This window comes from Oncorhynchus keta, chromosome 17 (genome assembly GCF_023373465.1).
Source record: "Oncorhynchus keta strain PuntledgeMale-10-30-2019 chromosome 17, Oket_V2, whole genome shotgun sequence".
NCBI lineage: Eukaryota > Metazoa > Chordata > Actinopteri > Salmoniformes > Salmonidae > Oncorhynchus > Oncorhynchus keta.
The window spans coordinates 11,970,220-11,987,485 of record NC_068437.1 but is presented as its reverse complement, the minus strand read 5'-3'; the positions used below and the strand labels follow the sequence as shown (position 1 = coordinate 11,987,485).

The window sequence follows — 17,266 nt, the reverse complement described above, 5'->3', positions numbered from 1 at the left end:
GCAAAAACACCTTCTCCGATGTTGGTTACAAGGCGCTACTTATTTAAATTAGGTAAGAGAATATTGGTGTATGAAAATGAAAGTTAAGGTGATGTCACCTTGTCCCTTAATAATGAATCAAAGTGTTTGACATGGGGGAGGGGACCAGTAACTTTCAAATCAAACTTGATCAATGTAGAAGCAACAGTCATTTTTCAAACTTTGGTCATCCTACTTTGATCTGGTTTCCTTCAAATATCATCGTATTTCATGACAACATGATTTTGACTGTTCGTGATCTTTAAGACTTGCTGCCACTGATCTGTCCCGAATCATGATTCTCGAGTCAGTAGAAAGAGTAGTTAAAAAAATAAGGAATCGTTCGCTAACTGAACATCACCTATCATCACATCTACTCGCTCTCCTCCTCTCACATTTTAACAGCTGTTTGTGACCAGACTAAAAGAATCTCTCCAAGCCAAACCTTCATACCATAACCGCTAACCGCTACACACAGCCCTTAATCGTTGTCACCGTATTAGCTAACATCATAGTCAACATAGCTACTATAACTAATGGGTTAGTAAACCCACAACTCCAATCCATATGTACAGCAAGCAGGTTAGCAGTTACACTGGCAATAAATGACTATAACCGAAAGCTTACATCGACTTGGAAGAATCGGAGTGTTAGCCAGCTAGCTAACATAAATGGCATTCCTCTCTGAGTCAGGTTGTTGATTAGGCTAAATTACCTGCATTAGCTAAATGAAAGTGAAAGGGAAAAAATACAACTAAATATGGCTTTTTTAAGAAATGTATTTGTTCAAAACTCAACTATTTTATTTTTCTCTCTTTGAGTCAACTACTCAGTTCATTTTATGCACTGCAGTGCTAGCTCGCTGTAGCTTATCCTTTCAGTACTCTGATAGGGTTGAAAGACGTCCTCCGGAAGTCGTCATAATTACTGTGTAAGTATATAGAAGAGGGTGAGAACCACGAGCCCCCTAGGTTTTGTATTGAAGTCAATGTACTCAGAGGAGGACTGCTCTTTCTATGGCATAGACTGACCAGGTGAAAGCTATGATCCCTTATTGATATCAATTGAGACATGGATTGTTGTATGTGTGCCATTCAGAGGGTGAATGGGCAAGAAAAAGATTGAAGTGCCTTTGAACAGGGTATGGTAGTAGGTGCCAGGCGCACCAGAATTAAGGCTGTTCTGAGGGAAAAGGGGGGTGCAACTCAATATTAGGAAGGTGTTCCTAATGTTTTGTACACTCAATTTATTTAGTATAGTTTTATCTAAAAATGATTTAAAAAAATTATGTTTCACAATTGACATTTTGTTGAAATTCATTGAGTTGAATGATCCTCCTCTGAGGAACCTCCACTGCTATACAGATCGTTCCTATCTTCACTTGCTATAACAAACAGCTGTTTAGGGGGCAGGGTTGTTGTGGCTGAGCTCACTGCAAATTCAATACTGGTCAGATCCTTATCCTCACTCGGATCAATGGCATGTAAGTACTTGGTACCATCAGGACCTACATGTATATCATCTTTCCCCTAACCGCCTGCTAATACGTTTCTCATATCAAAGTCAGTTGGCCAGGTCATGTTCTTGACCGCTTGGGCATTTTAAACCTTTTGTATTTATAATTTTCAAAGATAAGGATACAAATGGTTTAATTCGAAACAACACATTTAAAATTTAAAGAAAGCTTATTTTGAAAATCTATATAAATCCGAATTCAACAACAGTTGGACTGATACTTACAGCCTTCTTAGACTCAGTAACCCTGAAGCAACTATCAGCAGACAGAAAAAAAGAACCACTAAAAATAGAAATCACCCCAAAAAGAAACATTAGACATTGTTCAAACGTTAGCGCAGAGAAAAGCACCAGGTATGGACAGCTGTACCATAGATTTTTATTTGACATTCAGGGACAAAGTAGTGCCCCCATTTACTCAAATGACTACACACACGTCACTCAATTCAGTGCTTCTAAATTCCATGTGTCCAACAGTTCTTTACGTTATATTAAAACTAGGGAAACTAGAGAGAATACCCCGCATATTACAGACCCATAAGTTTAATGAAATTACGACAAGAAAATAACAACAAAACTCATACGCAACCGAATGGCAAAAGTCTTACCAGACTTGATACACATGAATCAAACAGGGTTGATTAAAAATAGAGACAAACAAACACAAGAACATGTTTCAGTATAATGCAATGCGCTAAAAAAACAAGATGTAGATTTATCAATAATGGCTGTTGATGCCGAAAAGGCTTTAGACCGTCTTGAATGGCCTTTTCTAAGAAAAAAATGTGAAAGCATTCAATTTTCCAGCTTAAATAATACATGACATCATTTTCTGGAATTTTCCAAGCTGCTTAAAGGCACAGTCAACTTAGTGTATGTAAACTTCTGACCCACTGGAATTGTGAGATAATGAATTATTAGTGAAATAATCTGTCTGTTAACAATTGTTGGAAAAATGACTTGTGTCATGCACAAAGTAGAAGTCCTAACCGACTTGTCAAAACAACAGTTTGTTAACAAGAAATTTGAGGGGTGGTTGAGAAACGAGTTTAATTGACTCCAACCTAAGTGTATGTAAACTTCCGACTTCAACTGTAAATATGTTTTTGTTTTCTACAATTTACTAAAACATCATAAACAAATAAACAACATACCCTTTTCATGAACTGAACTGAGATGCTGTGGTTGTTGGTTATCTGTTTACGGAAACCATAAAAAACAGATACCTTATTTACATAAGTATTCAGACCCTTTGCAATGGAACTCAATTGAGCTCAGGTGCATCCTGTTTGCATTGAACTTCCTTGAGATGTTTCTACAACTTTATTGGAGTCCACCTGTGTGCCTTTCCATTGAATTTATCACATCTGTCTATATAATGTCCCACAGTTGACAGTGCATGTCAGAGCAAAAACCAAGCTATGAGGTCGAAGGAATTGTCCGTAGAGCCCCGAGACAGGATTGTGTCGAGGCACAGATCTGGGGAAGAGTACCAACAAATGTCTGCAGTATTGAAGGTCCCCAAGAACACAGTGGCCTCCATCATTCTTAAATGTAAGAAATTTGGAACAACCCAAGACTCTTCCTAGAGCTGGCCGCCCAGCCAAACTGAGCAATCGGGGGAGATGGGCCTTGATCAGGGAGGTGGACAAGAATACGATGGTCACTCGGAGCTCTAGAGTTCCTCTGCGGAGATGGGAGAACCATCCAGAAGGACAACCATCTCTGCAACACTCCACCAATCAGGCCTTTATGGTAGAGTGGCCAGACTGTAGCCACTCATCAGTAAAAGTCACATGACAGCCCGCATGGAGTTTGCCAAAAGGCAACTAAAGGAATCTCAGACCACGAGTAACAAGATTCTCTGGTTTAATGAAACCAAGATTGAACTCTTGATTGAACTCTGCCAAGTGTCACTTCTGGAGGAAAACTGGCACCATCCCTACGTTGAAGCATGGTGGTGGCAACATCATGCTGTGGAGATGTTTTTCAGTGGCAGGGACTAGGAGACTAGTCAGGATCGAGGAAAATATGTAAAGTACAGAGAGATCCTTGATGGAAACATGCTCCAGAGCACTCAGGCCCTCAGACTGGGGCAAAGGTCCACCTTCCAACAGGAGAACAACCCTAAGCACACGGCCAAGACAACACAGGAGTGGCTTTATGGACAAGTCTCAATGTCCTTGAGTGGCCCAGCCAGAGCCCGGACTTGAATCAGATCTAAAATCTCTGGAGAGACCTGAAAATAGCTATGCAGCGACACACCCATCCAACCCTTACAGAGCTTGGGAGGATTTGCAGAGAAGAATGGGAGAAACTCCCCAAACACAGGTGTGCCCAGCTTACCCAAGAGGACTCAAGGCGGTTATTGCTGCCAAATGTGCTTCAACAAAGGACTGAGTAAAGGGTCTGAATACTTATGTAAATGTGACATTTCAGTTTTTATTTTAAATACAATTGCAAATATTTCAAAAAAACAAAACGTTTTTTTGCTTTGTCATTTTGAGATATTGTATGTAAATTGATGGAGGGGGGAGAAGGAAAAAGTCAAAGGGTCTCTCTACTTTCCGAATGCACTGTTACATAGCTCAGAGAATCTGGCCCCAGTTTCAATCTCTACTGTTTTCCTCTCTGCCTTGGTCTTTGTTTGTGTCCACCTACTTCCTTGCATTTTGTGACCTTCATTCTGACGTTGCAGTACATGGTTGTCCGTCCAGTGCACGGCGGCGTAATTGGCTCTTTTCACCCCCCATTTTTTGCAACCTGTGGGTGCTTGACCTGGACCTGTGTTGTCGAACAGATAACAAGAGGGTGGTGAAATTCCAAGTAGGCCACATGAGTTAAAGACATGACACAAACAAAAAAACTTCTCTAATAAACGTTTCTGGTAGAATGACATTGAAAATCAACACGGGGCCTGAAAACCCTGCCAATAAAGTAGCCAACTTCTAGCTATGATATATTATCGATGTGCACTTAGTTGTTAGTTGGAGAAAACGCTAGACAAGATGATGAATGCTTTTGCAGAGGAGACACAAGCAGCTCTGTAATCATGAACACGCACGTACCATGTTCATCCTGACAAAGTAACTTCTTGGTCTGTTCTTGCTGCAATGGCAATTCCTCTGGGAAAGGTGGCTGTGTCTTGTCGATCGACTGTCCATTGATGAGCTCATTTATCATAGAACTCAGCTTTGTGTTCATAGTATGCTGTCTTTCCCAAACGTCTATGGCAGTGGCCATACTTGTGGGCCAAGTCCTGGGTTTGAGATCATCTGCCTTGCGCTTTGACATGATAGCGACACTAAATCTGTTCTTACAGCCAATCGTAGAATTACTAATATAAAGGCTTGTGGATCCGTGCCAAAGTCAAAGATGGTGGATAAATGAAGATGTCTTACTCAGGCCGTTTGCTCTTGAAAAAAATGATCACAGTTCCAGTTAACTTAATAAAGAGTGGCTCTCCCATGTCCCCCTATGTCAACTAGTTAATAGACCAATAGGTTCTAAACCTTTCTGCCAGTAACAGATAGTTTTCAGTGTTCCCCTCCCCATTCAGATGACTCCTAGACAGTCTAGGAAAATTCTTGCTTGAGAAATTGCTCTTTGCTTAACCGCTATATTTCTATTTTTTAACGACCATTTTAATTGAAAACAGTCACAGGTACTTAATTGTTACCCAGAAATGATTTGATTATTGAGACAAACGGTGGCATTGGACACAGTTCTGAAATGTGCGTTTTGATGCTGCGTCTCCAGATCATCCGCACTGTGTGTAAGTTGGAGTATGGTGATGCGGGGTGGTCAGCGGCGACGGTGGCGGTGGCTGACCATGGGGACAGACGTCAGTCGGTGAGTCGCCAGCCTTCCTTCACCCTGTCGGAGTGGACAGACGCCCAGGAGGACCTGATGGACCTGGAAGCTGAACCCCAGACCCCCATCTTTGACCTGGGCCTGGACACCAGGACAGAGGGGGACATCACCACCCTCTCTGTTACACCTGTGGGCCTGCAGGAGAGGTCAGTGGGGGGATGGAAGTGTGGTGGAGAGGTGTTCTAGGGGGAATGTCTGTGTGTGTGTGTGTGTGTATGCGTTCATGTCTTTTTCTCGCATGTGGGGGTTGTGCTTCTGCATGTGCGTGCGCACAATTACGGCACAACGTTCTTTTTGTATGTGTCGGTGCCGTCCTGTGCGTGTCTGTGTGTGTGTGTGTTAGGAGAGGCTCCAACGTGTCTCTGACCCTGGACATGTGTTCTCCTGGCTGTACGGAGCCCTACGGCTACGGAGCCCAGCTCTCCCCCAGAGACCAGACTGCCAAGGAGTACCTGAGGGAGGGAACAAACACTCTCACCCCTAGCCAGCTCCACACACGCGCTATAGACGACCAGGCCCTACAGGCTGAGTTCTATGTGAGTAAAACACACACGCCAAGGAGTGCTGTACATCCAGAGGCTACTCGAAACAGTTGGTGGGTGAGATGTGGACACAGTAAAATGCATTAGCATACCCAGCTCCATAGAGGATACATTACATGTTTAGGCTGAGATTCTCTCTGTGTCTGTGTCTCTCTCTCTCTCTCTGTGTGTCTCTCTCTCTCTCTCTCTCTGTCTGTGTCTGTCTCTCTCTTTCTCTCTGTCTGTGTCTGTCTCTCTGTCTGAGTCTCTCTCTCTGTCTGAGTCTGTCTCTCTGTCTGTGTCTGTCTCTCTCTGTCTGTGTCTGTCTGTGTCTGTCTCTCTCTCTCTGTGTCTGTCTCTCTCTCTCTGTGTCTGTCTCTCTCTCTCTCTATGTCTGTCTCTCTCTCTCTCTATGTCTGTGTCTGTCTCTCTCTCTCTCTCCGTCTGTGTCTGTCTCTCTGTCTGAGTCTGTCTCTCTCTCTCTCTGTGTGTCTCTCTCTCTCTCTCTCTCTGTGTCTCTCTCTCTCTCTCTCTCTATCTCTGCGTGTCTCTCTCTCTGTGTCTCTCTCTCTGCCTGTCTGTCTCTCTCTCTGTGTCTCTCTCTCTGTCTGTGTCTCTCTCTCTCTCTCTCAGACCAAGGTACTGTGGGTCTACACACACAATTGCACGAAGCAGGACTGTTGTACACAATCCCACTGAAGGTAGATGGGACAATAAAGTCTGTAAAGTAGAGGTGCACACTCCCAATTAGTACATGGTAAATCAAGGACAGTTGAAATGTCTGAGTAATTTTTTTGTTTTTGAATTGACTCTCCTGGAGTTATCATAACCCTCAACCGAGTGATACGCTCCCTGGAGTTAGTGATGATAACTGGAGTTGATTGGGAGTTAGAACTATGGAGTAGCCACAGATGTGGGAGGGAGCGTCATTGTCATATTTCCCAGCATGCTCTGTTGCAGGTAGATTATTAGAATTGTTTGTTTCAATATCTCTGTTTTTGCATGTTTGATTTTATGCTACACAATATGTAACATACATTTTCCTAAACAAATCTAACCTGTAAATGGTTGGATTTATTGCAATTTACTGAGAAGGCAGTTGGAGTTTAGATGATCTAGGTCTCTAACAAAAGTACTGTCTTCCCTGACATGCAGAGTCATGGCTGATGCAAAATTGCAGGACATCCTTCCTCTTAAATGGATACCAATCGAGATTGGATGTCACATTCTAAGCCTCCATAATATGGCACATTAAGAAATATGTGAATGAGACTTTACACCTTCCACCTCAAATGGCACCGTTTAAACACCAAAATATTGCTGAGTTCGAGTCCGTAGGAGTTGAATGAACTCTTGCGATTATGTTGTGAGTAAACATTACTCTAAATAATTTACTTTAGAATACTGAACAACACTGAAAGTTATTTTCAGTTAATCCTGTCCTGAGTGAAATGCAGAGTTAAATATCAACACTAAATTGATCATACACAACTCTGAAAAAACAACCTAGCCAGAGCCACGTTTGACTCTTTTTAGAGCGGGACCAAATGTTATCTGTGGCAGAGTCACATTTCCTTCAATTAGAGTGAATTGTCATTTGTGTATAAACTATTTGTGTATAATCTAAACTCATCCAAAAAATAAATGTCCTCTCACTGTCAACTGCGTTTATTTTCAGTAAACTTAATATTTGTATGAACATAACAAGCTTCAGTAACTGAGACATAAACTGAACAAGTTCCACAGACATGTGACTTACAGAAATTGAATGATGTGTCCCTGAACAAAGGAAGGGGGTCAAAATCGAAAATAACAGTCAGTATCTGGTGTGGCCACCAGCTGCATTAAGTACTGTAGTGCATCTCCTCCTCATGGACTGCACCAGATTTGCCAGTTCTTGCTGTGAGATGTTACCCCCACTTTTCCACCAAAGCACTTGCAAATTCCCGGACATTTCTGGGGGGAATGGCTCTAGCCGTCACCCTCCGATCCAACAGGTCCCAGATGTGTGCAATGAGATCGAGATCCTGGCTCTTCGCTAGCCATGGCAGAACACTGACATTCCTGTCTTGTAGGAAATCACGCACAGAACGAGCAGTTTGGCAGGTGGCATTGTCATGCTGGAGGGTCATGTCAGGATGAGGCTGCAGGAAGGGTACCACATGAGGGAGGAGGATGTCTTCCCTGTAACGCACAGCATTGAGATTGCCTGCAATGAAAACAAGCTCAGTCTGATGATGCTGTGACACTCCACCTCCAAATCGATCCCACTCCAGAGTACAGGCCTCAGTGTAACGCTCATTCCTTCGACGATAAACGAGAATCCGACCATCACCCCTGGTGAGACAAAACCGCGACTCATCAGTGAAGAGCACTTTTTGCCAGTCCTGTCTGGTCCAGCGATGATGGGTTTGTGCCCATAGGTGACGCTGTTGCCAGTGATGTCTGGTGAGGACCTGCCTTACAACAGGCCTACAAGCCCTCAATCCAGCCTCTCTCAGCCTATTGCGGACAGTCTGAGCACTGATGGAGAGATTGTGCGTTCCTGGTGTAACTCGGGCAGTTGTTGTTGCCATCCTGTACCTGTCCCGCAGGTGTGATGTTCGGATGTACCGATCCTGTGCAGGAGTTGTTACAACGTGGTCTGCCACTGCGAGGACGATCAGCTGTCCGTCCTATCTCCCTGTAGCGCTGTCTTACAGTACGGACTTTGCCATTTATTGCCCTGGCCACATCTGTAGTCCTCATGCCTACTTGCAGCATGCCTAAGGCACGTTCACGCAGATGAGCAGGGACCCTGGGCATCTTTCTTTTGGGTTTTTCAGAGTCAGTAGATAGGCCTCTTTAGTGTCCTAAGTTTTCATAACTGTGACCTTAATTGTCTACAGTCTCTGTAAGCTGTTAGTGTCTTAACGACCGTTCCACAGGTGCATGTTCATTAATTATGTATGGTTCATTGAACAAGCATGGGAAACAGTGTTTAAACCCTTTACAATGAAGATCTGTGAAGTTATTTAGGATTTTTGGAATTATCTTTGAAAGACAGGGTCCTGAAAAAGGGCTGTTTCTTTTTTTGTTGTTGCTGAGGTTATTAGTTAATATAATAATAATATATATAATAATAATATATGCCATTTAGCAGACGCTTTTATCCAAAGCGACTTACAGTCATGTGTGCATACATTCTACATATGGGTTGGCAGGGCCAACCCTACATAGTTTACAACACACGCAAACAGTGACACTCACACAATCATGCCCATTGCACACACAATTCAGTAGGGTCCTCACTTCCTCTACACAGCCATACATCGCTAAGCCACATCCATTGTTCTGTTGCCATTGACAGGAAACTCCCATGAACTTTGTGGACCCAAAGGAGTATAACTACCCGGGCCTGGTGAGGAAGAACCGCTACAAGACCATCCTCCCCAGTGAGTAGAGACACTACAAACGGCAGCCATTTTGAATCCATCTCTGAACCTCTGTCACAAATTGGTATGTAGAGTAGAGGTGAGCGACAACGCTGGACACACACCTTGTAACGGGATCCGTTGTTTTCCAGACGCACACAGCCGAGTGATACTCCGGACAGCAGATGAAGAGGAGTTCCTCAGTACCTACATCAACGCTAACTACCTACAGGTACGTCTTTGTCTGCCTACTGCTCCCTCTCAGCTACTTCCTGTACAAACAGTGCCAGCCCAGCCAATAAGAAACATACGGCAAGTGGCCGCTTCGGGCCCAGCGGCCGCTAGGGCAAAAACACTAGCATGGGTAAAACCCTAACGTGTTTGTTTTTGGGGGCAAGAGGCTTGGGTCGGCCCTGTGTACAAGTTGTTCCCATCAAGGGTCCTGTGAGGCCTTCTACGTGCTCTCACTTGAACTACTGTGTTGCCTTCCTCAGGGTTACGGGGGTGAGGAGCGGGCGTACATCGCTACCCAGGGTCCTACAGTGAACACAGTGGGAGACTTCTGGAGGATGGTGTGGCAGGAGCGCTGTCCCATCATCGTCATGATCACGAACCTAGAGGAGAAGAATGAGGTGAGGAGGGAGAAGAGGGATGGATAGGGGAGGATGGTGTGGTAGGAGCCCACTCTTCCCAGTAAATGTCCAATGTGAAACCCTGGCTGTGTGTTGCCGCCTTACCAGAAATGTGCAGAGTACTGGCCTGAGGACTCTGTGACCCACGAGGGCATCGAGATCAAGGTTGTCACGGTAACCCAGGAGGACGACTACAGCCTGAGGGTCTTCACTCTGAAGGTGAGACTGATAGCAGACAGACACGTACAGTATACATCTGTACACCACTGCCATGGACATGTATAAATGATTATATAAAATGACAATGAGAAAAAGCAGTTTGAGTTATTACATTGACCCTTTTGGATTATGGACTCACTTCTCATCCACTAAGCACTGGCCTCTGAATGAAGAGAGATAGAAAAGCTGCCACAAGTACAGCTGTTGGCTAATAATATGCTTATGAAATCACACAATGAAAAACAACACCATTTGTAAAAAAAAATATATATATTTTAAAAAGTCACTCTGCGTTCCTGTCACAGTCTGGCTCTGCAATCGTTGTTGTCGTAGCAACTAACACCTAGGTAACAGTTTGTATGTACATGCAGAGGATGAGGCTGAAAAAATGTCTCTGTGTCTCTGTTTGTCTCTGCGTGTGCCCATGCATGTGCATGTGCATGTATGTGTTAATGTGTGCGCGTGTGTGTCAGTTTGATGGAGAGGAGCGCAGCCTCCGGCAGTACTGGTACACCTCCTGGCCTGACCAGAAGACCCCAGACAAAGCCCCGCCCCTCCTGGAGCTGGTAGAGGAAGTGGAGCAGGCCAGAGCGGAAGCTCCGCCCACCAGCGGCCCTGTCATCGTCCACTGCAGGTAGAGTTGGAAACACAGATATGATACACACATGATAGTCCAGGAGGGTTAGTCTGTACCATAGAGGTAGAATTAGGGCTCTAGATGGATATAACCCATTCTAGCATGGACATTGCCATTGAGGGATTCCACCATTTCAAAGTAGTCAACTGGGTGGGGATTCCTATGGGTTGGGAGCAAACAGCCAATGTTCAGAGCATTGCCTTCTTCTTCAAATAGGGTTGCCTATGGTTTGTAAATGATGTAATGCCATATCCGCCATCTAGTGGCCACAATAAATGAATGACACACAAGATTTGGTTCAGGACTTCAGCACTGCAGGTGGCTGTAAATCACCAATATTAGCTTTACGCTTTTAATAAACATGAGAAGAAGAAAATGGACTGTTTTGAAATGGAGATAGACACAATGGCTCTGTCCGTGCTGTCACAGACGCCATAATGGCACAGATACAGAGATGAGTCCTCTTTCAATCTCTGGTCGGTACCATCAATGGGGCGGGTGTCTCAGTGGAATCTTTGGAAGGTCTATGCCCCTAAAGACGGACGACTTGGCAGCAATGCAGCTCTCATGGCTTTCGGTGCATTAGTAGTTAGTCAGGTCAGAAATACAGGTGTACTACATTCATGGTTCCTCTTCCTTCCTGCAGTGCTGGGATAGGTCGGACAGGCTGTTTCATCGCCACCTCCATCCTGTGTAAACAGCTGAGGAGTGAGGGCGTGGTCGACATCCTGAGGACCACCTGCCAGCTCCGCCTTGACAGGTGAGTCTCCAGTCTGTCTTGGGCTCTCTTGCTTCACACCTGTCTGTCTTCGTCTTTTTCCTGACACCGGTCTGTTCTTTCTCTCCTGTGTGTGTGTGTGTGTGTGTGTGTGTGTGTGTGTGTGTGTGTGTGTGTGTGTGTGTGTGTGTGTGTGTGTGTGTGTGTGTGTGTGTGTGTGTGTGTGTGTGTTGTAGAGGCGGGATGATCCAGACGGGTGAGCAGTACCAGTTTGTTCACCATGTCCTCAGCCTCTACGAGAAGCAGCTGTCCCACATTGTAGAGGAGTAGAGACACATCACTGTACCTACTGTATTGCACAATGTACCTACTGTATTGCACAATGTACCTACTGTACACTGTACTCTGTACGTACTGTACACTGTACCTACTGTACTGTACACTGTACCTACTGTATTGTACAATGTACGTACTGTACACTGTACCTACTGTATTGTACAATGTACGTACTGTACACTGTACCTACTGTATTGTACACTGTACCTACTGTACTGTACACTGTGTCTACTGTACTGTACAATGTGCCTACTATACTGTACAATGTACCTACTGTATTGTACACTGTACCTACTGTACCTACTGTATTGTACACTGATAGCTACTGTACTGTACCTACTGTATTGTACACTGTACCTACTGTACTGTACACCCATCTCTTTAGCACACACAACCACAAAAACAATAACAGACTATGTCAGCCTCATCCAGCCCCCTTCCATTTCAGAGGCCCACGTACGAGAAGCCCAATCCTGACGTAATATTCCTTAATTCGGCAAGAATTTGACTGATTTGATTTGCAGACCATGCTCTAAGAGTAGCAATGACTACATGTCTGTCTGGCCCCACTTCTAACGCAGACATTTGTTGTCACACATGGCAGAGGTCTGTCCAGTAGGATATTTGATAAGATATGTCCCGTCAAGTGCCATGTTAGATTATTCAGACTTCTCAACATAAGAAAAGGTCCAGCCTATATTCACGGTGTGAAGCCTACAATCTCACAGTGAGGGACCACCAGTTCATCTGAAACGTAAACCGCCAACTAGCTTTTCTCTCCTGTTACAACAAAACCATCTCCATACGAGCAAAAGACGTAGAAAATGTCAATGTTCAAAGTCTTGTGCTCACTTGACCTCTTCAAATAAACACAGTACAGCAGGCCTTTCAAAACTCCTGGTGCTTCTCAGGAGCCACCTCATCTTCAGGTTTCATGGTGCTCCGTGTTCATTACCACTGACTGAGGCATGTACCATAGATCTCTACGGAAACACCGAGGAATGTAACCGTTGGGTAACTAGGCATTGTGTGCAGTCTCTTCAGTATTACAGTACCGTGCGTATGTGCAGTCAGTCAGTCGGTCATCATGATCTCCATGGTAATTCATCAGACATCATAGCCTCATAGACTTTCACCAGCGTTGTCAGGTGACCACCGAGACTTGAGGGGGGAGGGGTGTCTCAACTTCTGAGTTCACACATGAGAAGTAATGACTGGCACATACAGTAGCATAGGTATCCAGAGACTGAGGTGCAGATCTACTAGTGGAACGTGCACCTGTTACTTTTTTTTTCTCCCCCTCGCGGGAGTCAAATAGCCTGGGTGCCAGTCTGTTTTGGCTCGCTTGCCAAACTCCTTATGGTATTGTCATGTTTTGTCAATTCAAATATAGTCTGCAAAAGCAACAACAACAAAACAGATCTGGGACCAGGCTAGAAGATGAACATGAAAGTGCAAAAGGGCACAAATGTAAAAAGGCTGCAAGAAGAAACAAAACCTCTAAACTGGACTTTAATGGTTTAGCTTTCCTTTAAACGTTATTATTCCCCTCTAACAAAGGATCCAGGTGTTACTGATGATGGGTAAACCTGACCCTCCTGACCCTGCCCATCAGCGCCCTCTCTGTGGGGTTGGGATGATGATAACCTCTGCTGACAACAGTACCCTGAACACGTGCGTGACGTTAGCAGCCCATGATTGTTGTGTAGACAGGCCAAGCCTACTCCGTATAAAGCACAATAGACCAACTATGGTTGTCTCTCTGATGTTCAGCTGTAAAATGTTCATTTCTCTGTGTCGTGTTTTGACTGTGTTGACTTAAATGGATTGCATGTGCTGTATGGGACTCTCATATGTCCGCAATCAAAGCGAAAGTGATTGGTTGTCCAGCTTTCTGTTGTAATAAGGGTTCTCCGATTATCTTGCTTGCTCTCTGCCAATGCTTTTGATACAGTTTGCTTTTGTGAAACCAACCAGAGATATTTTTAGAACCGTTTTTTATACAATCCTTTCGAGTAGATGCCTTGTGTATATTTTCCATTTACACCACAATGGAATGTAGCTCATACTGTGGTCAAACCATTGGTTTATATCGCAAGATTTGACAGAAACAAATGTGACAACTACCCAAGTTACCTTACAACAAAAAACCATTGATTGTTTTGTCTTCAGTATGACTTTGATGCCTCTAGGCTTCGCTTCAATATGCTTTGCTTTGTGTGTCCTTGAGTTTTTTTTTCTCGTTTTCTTTACGAGTTTTACCCCAGACCCAGTTTTTACACAGTCCTCATCTGTGGTTTCAATTTAATTCAATCGCATATCAAGGAAAACCACACTATGGGTTCACTCTAAATGTGTATGCCAATGACGAACAGCTTCCGGGCCAGGATTTGAATGTGGTTGACACCTCCGATACTTAACATTGACCGACTGCATGGTTTCCCCTTGGCGCGTAATTGATTGCATTGTGACCTGTGAACTCCAGGCCAGACTGACCTCACATCGACATGAGAAATATCAACTACACGTAGGACAGCTAAAACAATGGGATTAAGAGTTGTATGGAAGAAACCTTTAACGACTCTCATCTTGATTGAATGCAACTGGTCCATTACAGCGAACACCCAGCAGGAGACAATGTCACTGGTTTGTTTTAAATGGGCATCTCGCAAACTAAAAATGAGCATTTCATCCTCTGATTGAAACGGCCGTGACACGTCGAGTTTTGCAGATGGGGAAAAAAAGCTAAAGTGGAACCGCTAGGAACTTGGAGAAGTTGGAATTCAACTATGAAATCCTTTCCTGATAACGCTCGTTGCAATTGATCCAACCGCTTTATTTTGAGTGCTTGTTGTCTGTGCTGCCAGGTCTTATTCTGGTGATCATAGTGAGGGAGAAGATAATTGAAATAGCCAACCCAGTGAACAAAATTGGTTGAAAATACTTTGAATATGTCTTTTTGGTTGAAATCTCTTCTCAAACAGTTTTGCTCACTGGGGAAACTATCAGACATACTCCAACCAACCAGCAAACAGCCTACTCTCCTCTGCTACTACAGTATTGCTTTTAAATTGTGAGTTTTTGCATCCAAATAAAAGTAGATTTTCATGAATCTGTGTTGTCATTTCTCTTTAGAATGCCTGCTGTAGCAGTTGTCAGTACACAACTATAACCACTAGATGCCAGACTATACAATGTAATACAGTGCCATATACAACGACTACAACCAGAGAAAGAGGCGAAGCGAGAGGGTTTACTCGACTCAAAATCTGTCCACGGAATTTTTTGTATGGAGGTCAATGAGAGAGAGTCGAATTTAGTCAATTTAAAATGTCATTCCTCATTTGCTACGCCCGGCTTATTTGATTGAATAGAAGTTTCGTAATGGTTATGTTGTTACGAATGCACTGATATAAGTGGACACCTGGCATTTCTGCAACTTAAAAAAAAAAAAACTTCATATCGGAGTTGTGACTGTATCTGCCCTTTCATTGGCTGGAAGGATCTCACCTCCCCCTGCCTGCCTTCCATCGTTGAGGACATGAATTTCCATTGTTAGAGCAGTCACTTGTTAATATATCATCTGTGCTATGACACATAAAGACCATCCCATTTTATTATGAGAGCAAAATAACTCACAATGAGCATTGACCACCACTACAATTGTAGGATTGTATGCCTATAAATATATGGATCTAGTGTTGATGTTACTGTATTTCTTGGGTAGGCCTTTTATTAGACTGTATTGTATGTTTTGGTTCTCTCGGGTATATGCCATTTTTTTCCTTTTTGTTCCTTTTTTGGTGAACTGGCTATTCTTTATTTTCATTCACCCTGTATTGAGCCCTATTAGAGTTCGTATTTGTCTTGGCTCTAGATACATTTTTTTTAAATGGATCCAATTTTGTGGCTCTTAACATTCTCATGAGATGCGTCTTTATTTCACTAATGTCAAAATAACCCGAAAAAAATCCTAAATTCTTTACAATTCAAAATGGCGGTTAAAGAGAGTTGATTTTTTTCATTCATTCCGTGGTATTACAGACAAGGGGGAGATGAAGAGGGACATCACACAGACCAAACCTAGACATGTCCTAGGATCACAGACAGCCGGCTGGCCAGCTGGTGGCACCTTAATTAGGACGGCTCCATTCCATTCACTCCATTCCAGCCATTATTACGAGCCGTCCTCCCCTCAGCAGCCTCCTGGGCCCAGGATTCTGCACACCCATCCAGCAACCTTTGAATCGCGGTTGCACAAAAGAGCCTTTTCCTCTCTAAGCGACAGTGCATGACCCCTACGGTCCCTGAAGCGTGTGAGCTCTTGACAGCATGTTGCGCCGCACGCGAGATCAAGAAATAATCGTGCACGTCTCCTTTAAAACCAGTGTCCCTTTAATCCACGGCTCAGAAGGCTGACGTCAACTAACCCCTAAGCCGCGGACCCCGATTGGCTGAAAATGACGTCAACCTGATTTTTTTTCTCTCTCCCTTCTGAACCATGACCTCATCCTTAGTTCATTTTAGTGCTAAAGGCACCTTCTGTTTTCCAGGGACGTTAATGCCTAGTAAATGCAGATTGCTTATCTGTAATTGCGGCCACACTGCATGACCTATATACAAGCGAAACAATTGTAGTGCTTTAATGTGTTAATTTCCTTTACATTCCCAGCGCTGTCAACTTTGCGCTGTGACCACAGTGGCTCTGCTGTCGCACAGTGTTTCATTACCCTCGACCCATGACAAGTAAACAGTGACCAAAGTTAAAGCGCTTTGAAGAGGGCTGCCGTGACACACTGTTCCTTCACACATGGAGGTTAGCTGATCACAAATCACCAAGCCGGGGACACAGAGGTGAGTATTTGTGGAGCCACCCCCCTCTTGTGCAGCGTGTGATCAATCACTTCAGTATAAGGTGATTTTTCCCTAACCCTTACCCCTTTCCTAAACTTAACCCCAGTCTCCTAACCTGCTACGTTAATTATCCTAACATGCTATGTAAGTTATCCTAACCTACTACGAAAAAGTCACTTCGGTTTTAAAGTGGCGTGAAAATAGTTTTCCCTGTTTGTTTTCCAGTGATCGGTCAGCTATTTGTCAAATAATTCCTCCCCTTGCCTATTACGTTAGCAGGGGGCTAACGTTAGTTAGTTGGCTTGCTACAGTAGTGCGGCGTGGTTACGTCCCCCTGCCGTCTGTTAGTGCGCAGCCCCGTATAATGGAAAATAATCAAACCTGGGCTTATTTCTTCTTTATTGTTACAAATACCTGGTATCATCGCATTTTTTCTTTTCATTTTACGGTAGGTGGAATGCAGTTATTTTTCTGTTTTTATTTTGGGGCTATTAATCATGTGCGCGATGAAAGGGTGGTCGTTTCGCATG

The 17,266-nt window shown here is 43.9% G+C and overlaps 2 protein-coding genes across 5 annotated transcripts in view; both read left to right on the top strand.

The window, feature by feature from the left end:
• LOC118396109 (tyrosine-protein phosphatase non-receptor type 5) overlaps positions 1-14,994 on the top strand; it is a 34,309-nt gene extending 19,315 nt beyond the window's left edge. For all 3 annotated transcript variants that reach the window (XM_052465493.1, XM_052465492.1, XM_035790230.2), the window contains 9 exons: positions 5,293-5,552; positions 5,750-5,942; positions 9,277-9,361; positions 9,493-9,572; positions 9,835-9,972; positions 10,081-10,191; positions 10,665-10,825; positions 11,475-11,588; positions 11,783-14,994. In XM_052465493.1, coding sequence (XP_052321453.1) covers positions 5,293-5,552; positions 5,750-5,942; positions 9,277-9,361; positions 9,493-9,572; positions 9,835-9,972; positions 10,081-10,191; positions 10,665-10,825; positions 11,475-11,588; positions 11,783-11,876 — 1,236 coding nt within the window. In that variant the 3' untranslated portion in view covers positions 11,877-14,994. The remainder of the gene's footprint in view (positions 1-5,292; positions 5,553-5,749; positions 5,943-9,276; positions 9,362-9,492; positions 9,573-9,834; positions 9,973-10,080; positions 10,192-10,664; positions 10,826-11,474; positions 11,589-11,782) is intronic.
• A 1,395-nt stretch (positions 14,995-16,389) lies between these two features.
• LOC118396450 (dual specificity protein phosphatase 8-like) overlaps positions 16,390-17,266 on the top strand; it is a 64,335-nt gene continuing 63,458 nt past the window's right edge. The window contains exon 1 of one of the 2 annotated variants that reach the window (XM_035790676.2): positions 16,390-16,736. The gene's annotated coding sequence lies outside the window, so the exon portion shown is untranslated. Of the gene's footprint in view, positions 16,737-17,049; positions 17,185-17,266 lie in introns of those variants that run through there. The other variant, XM_035790678.2, reaches the window with a different exon arrangement.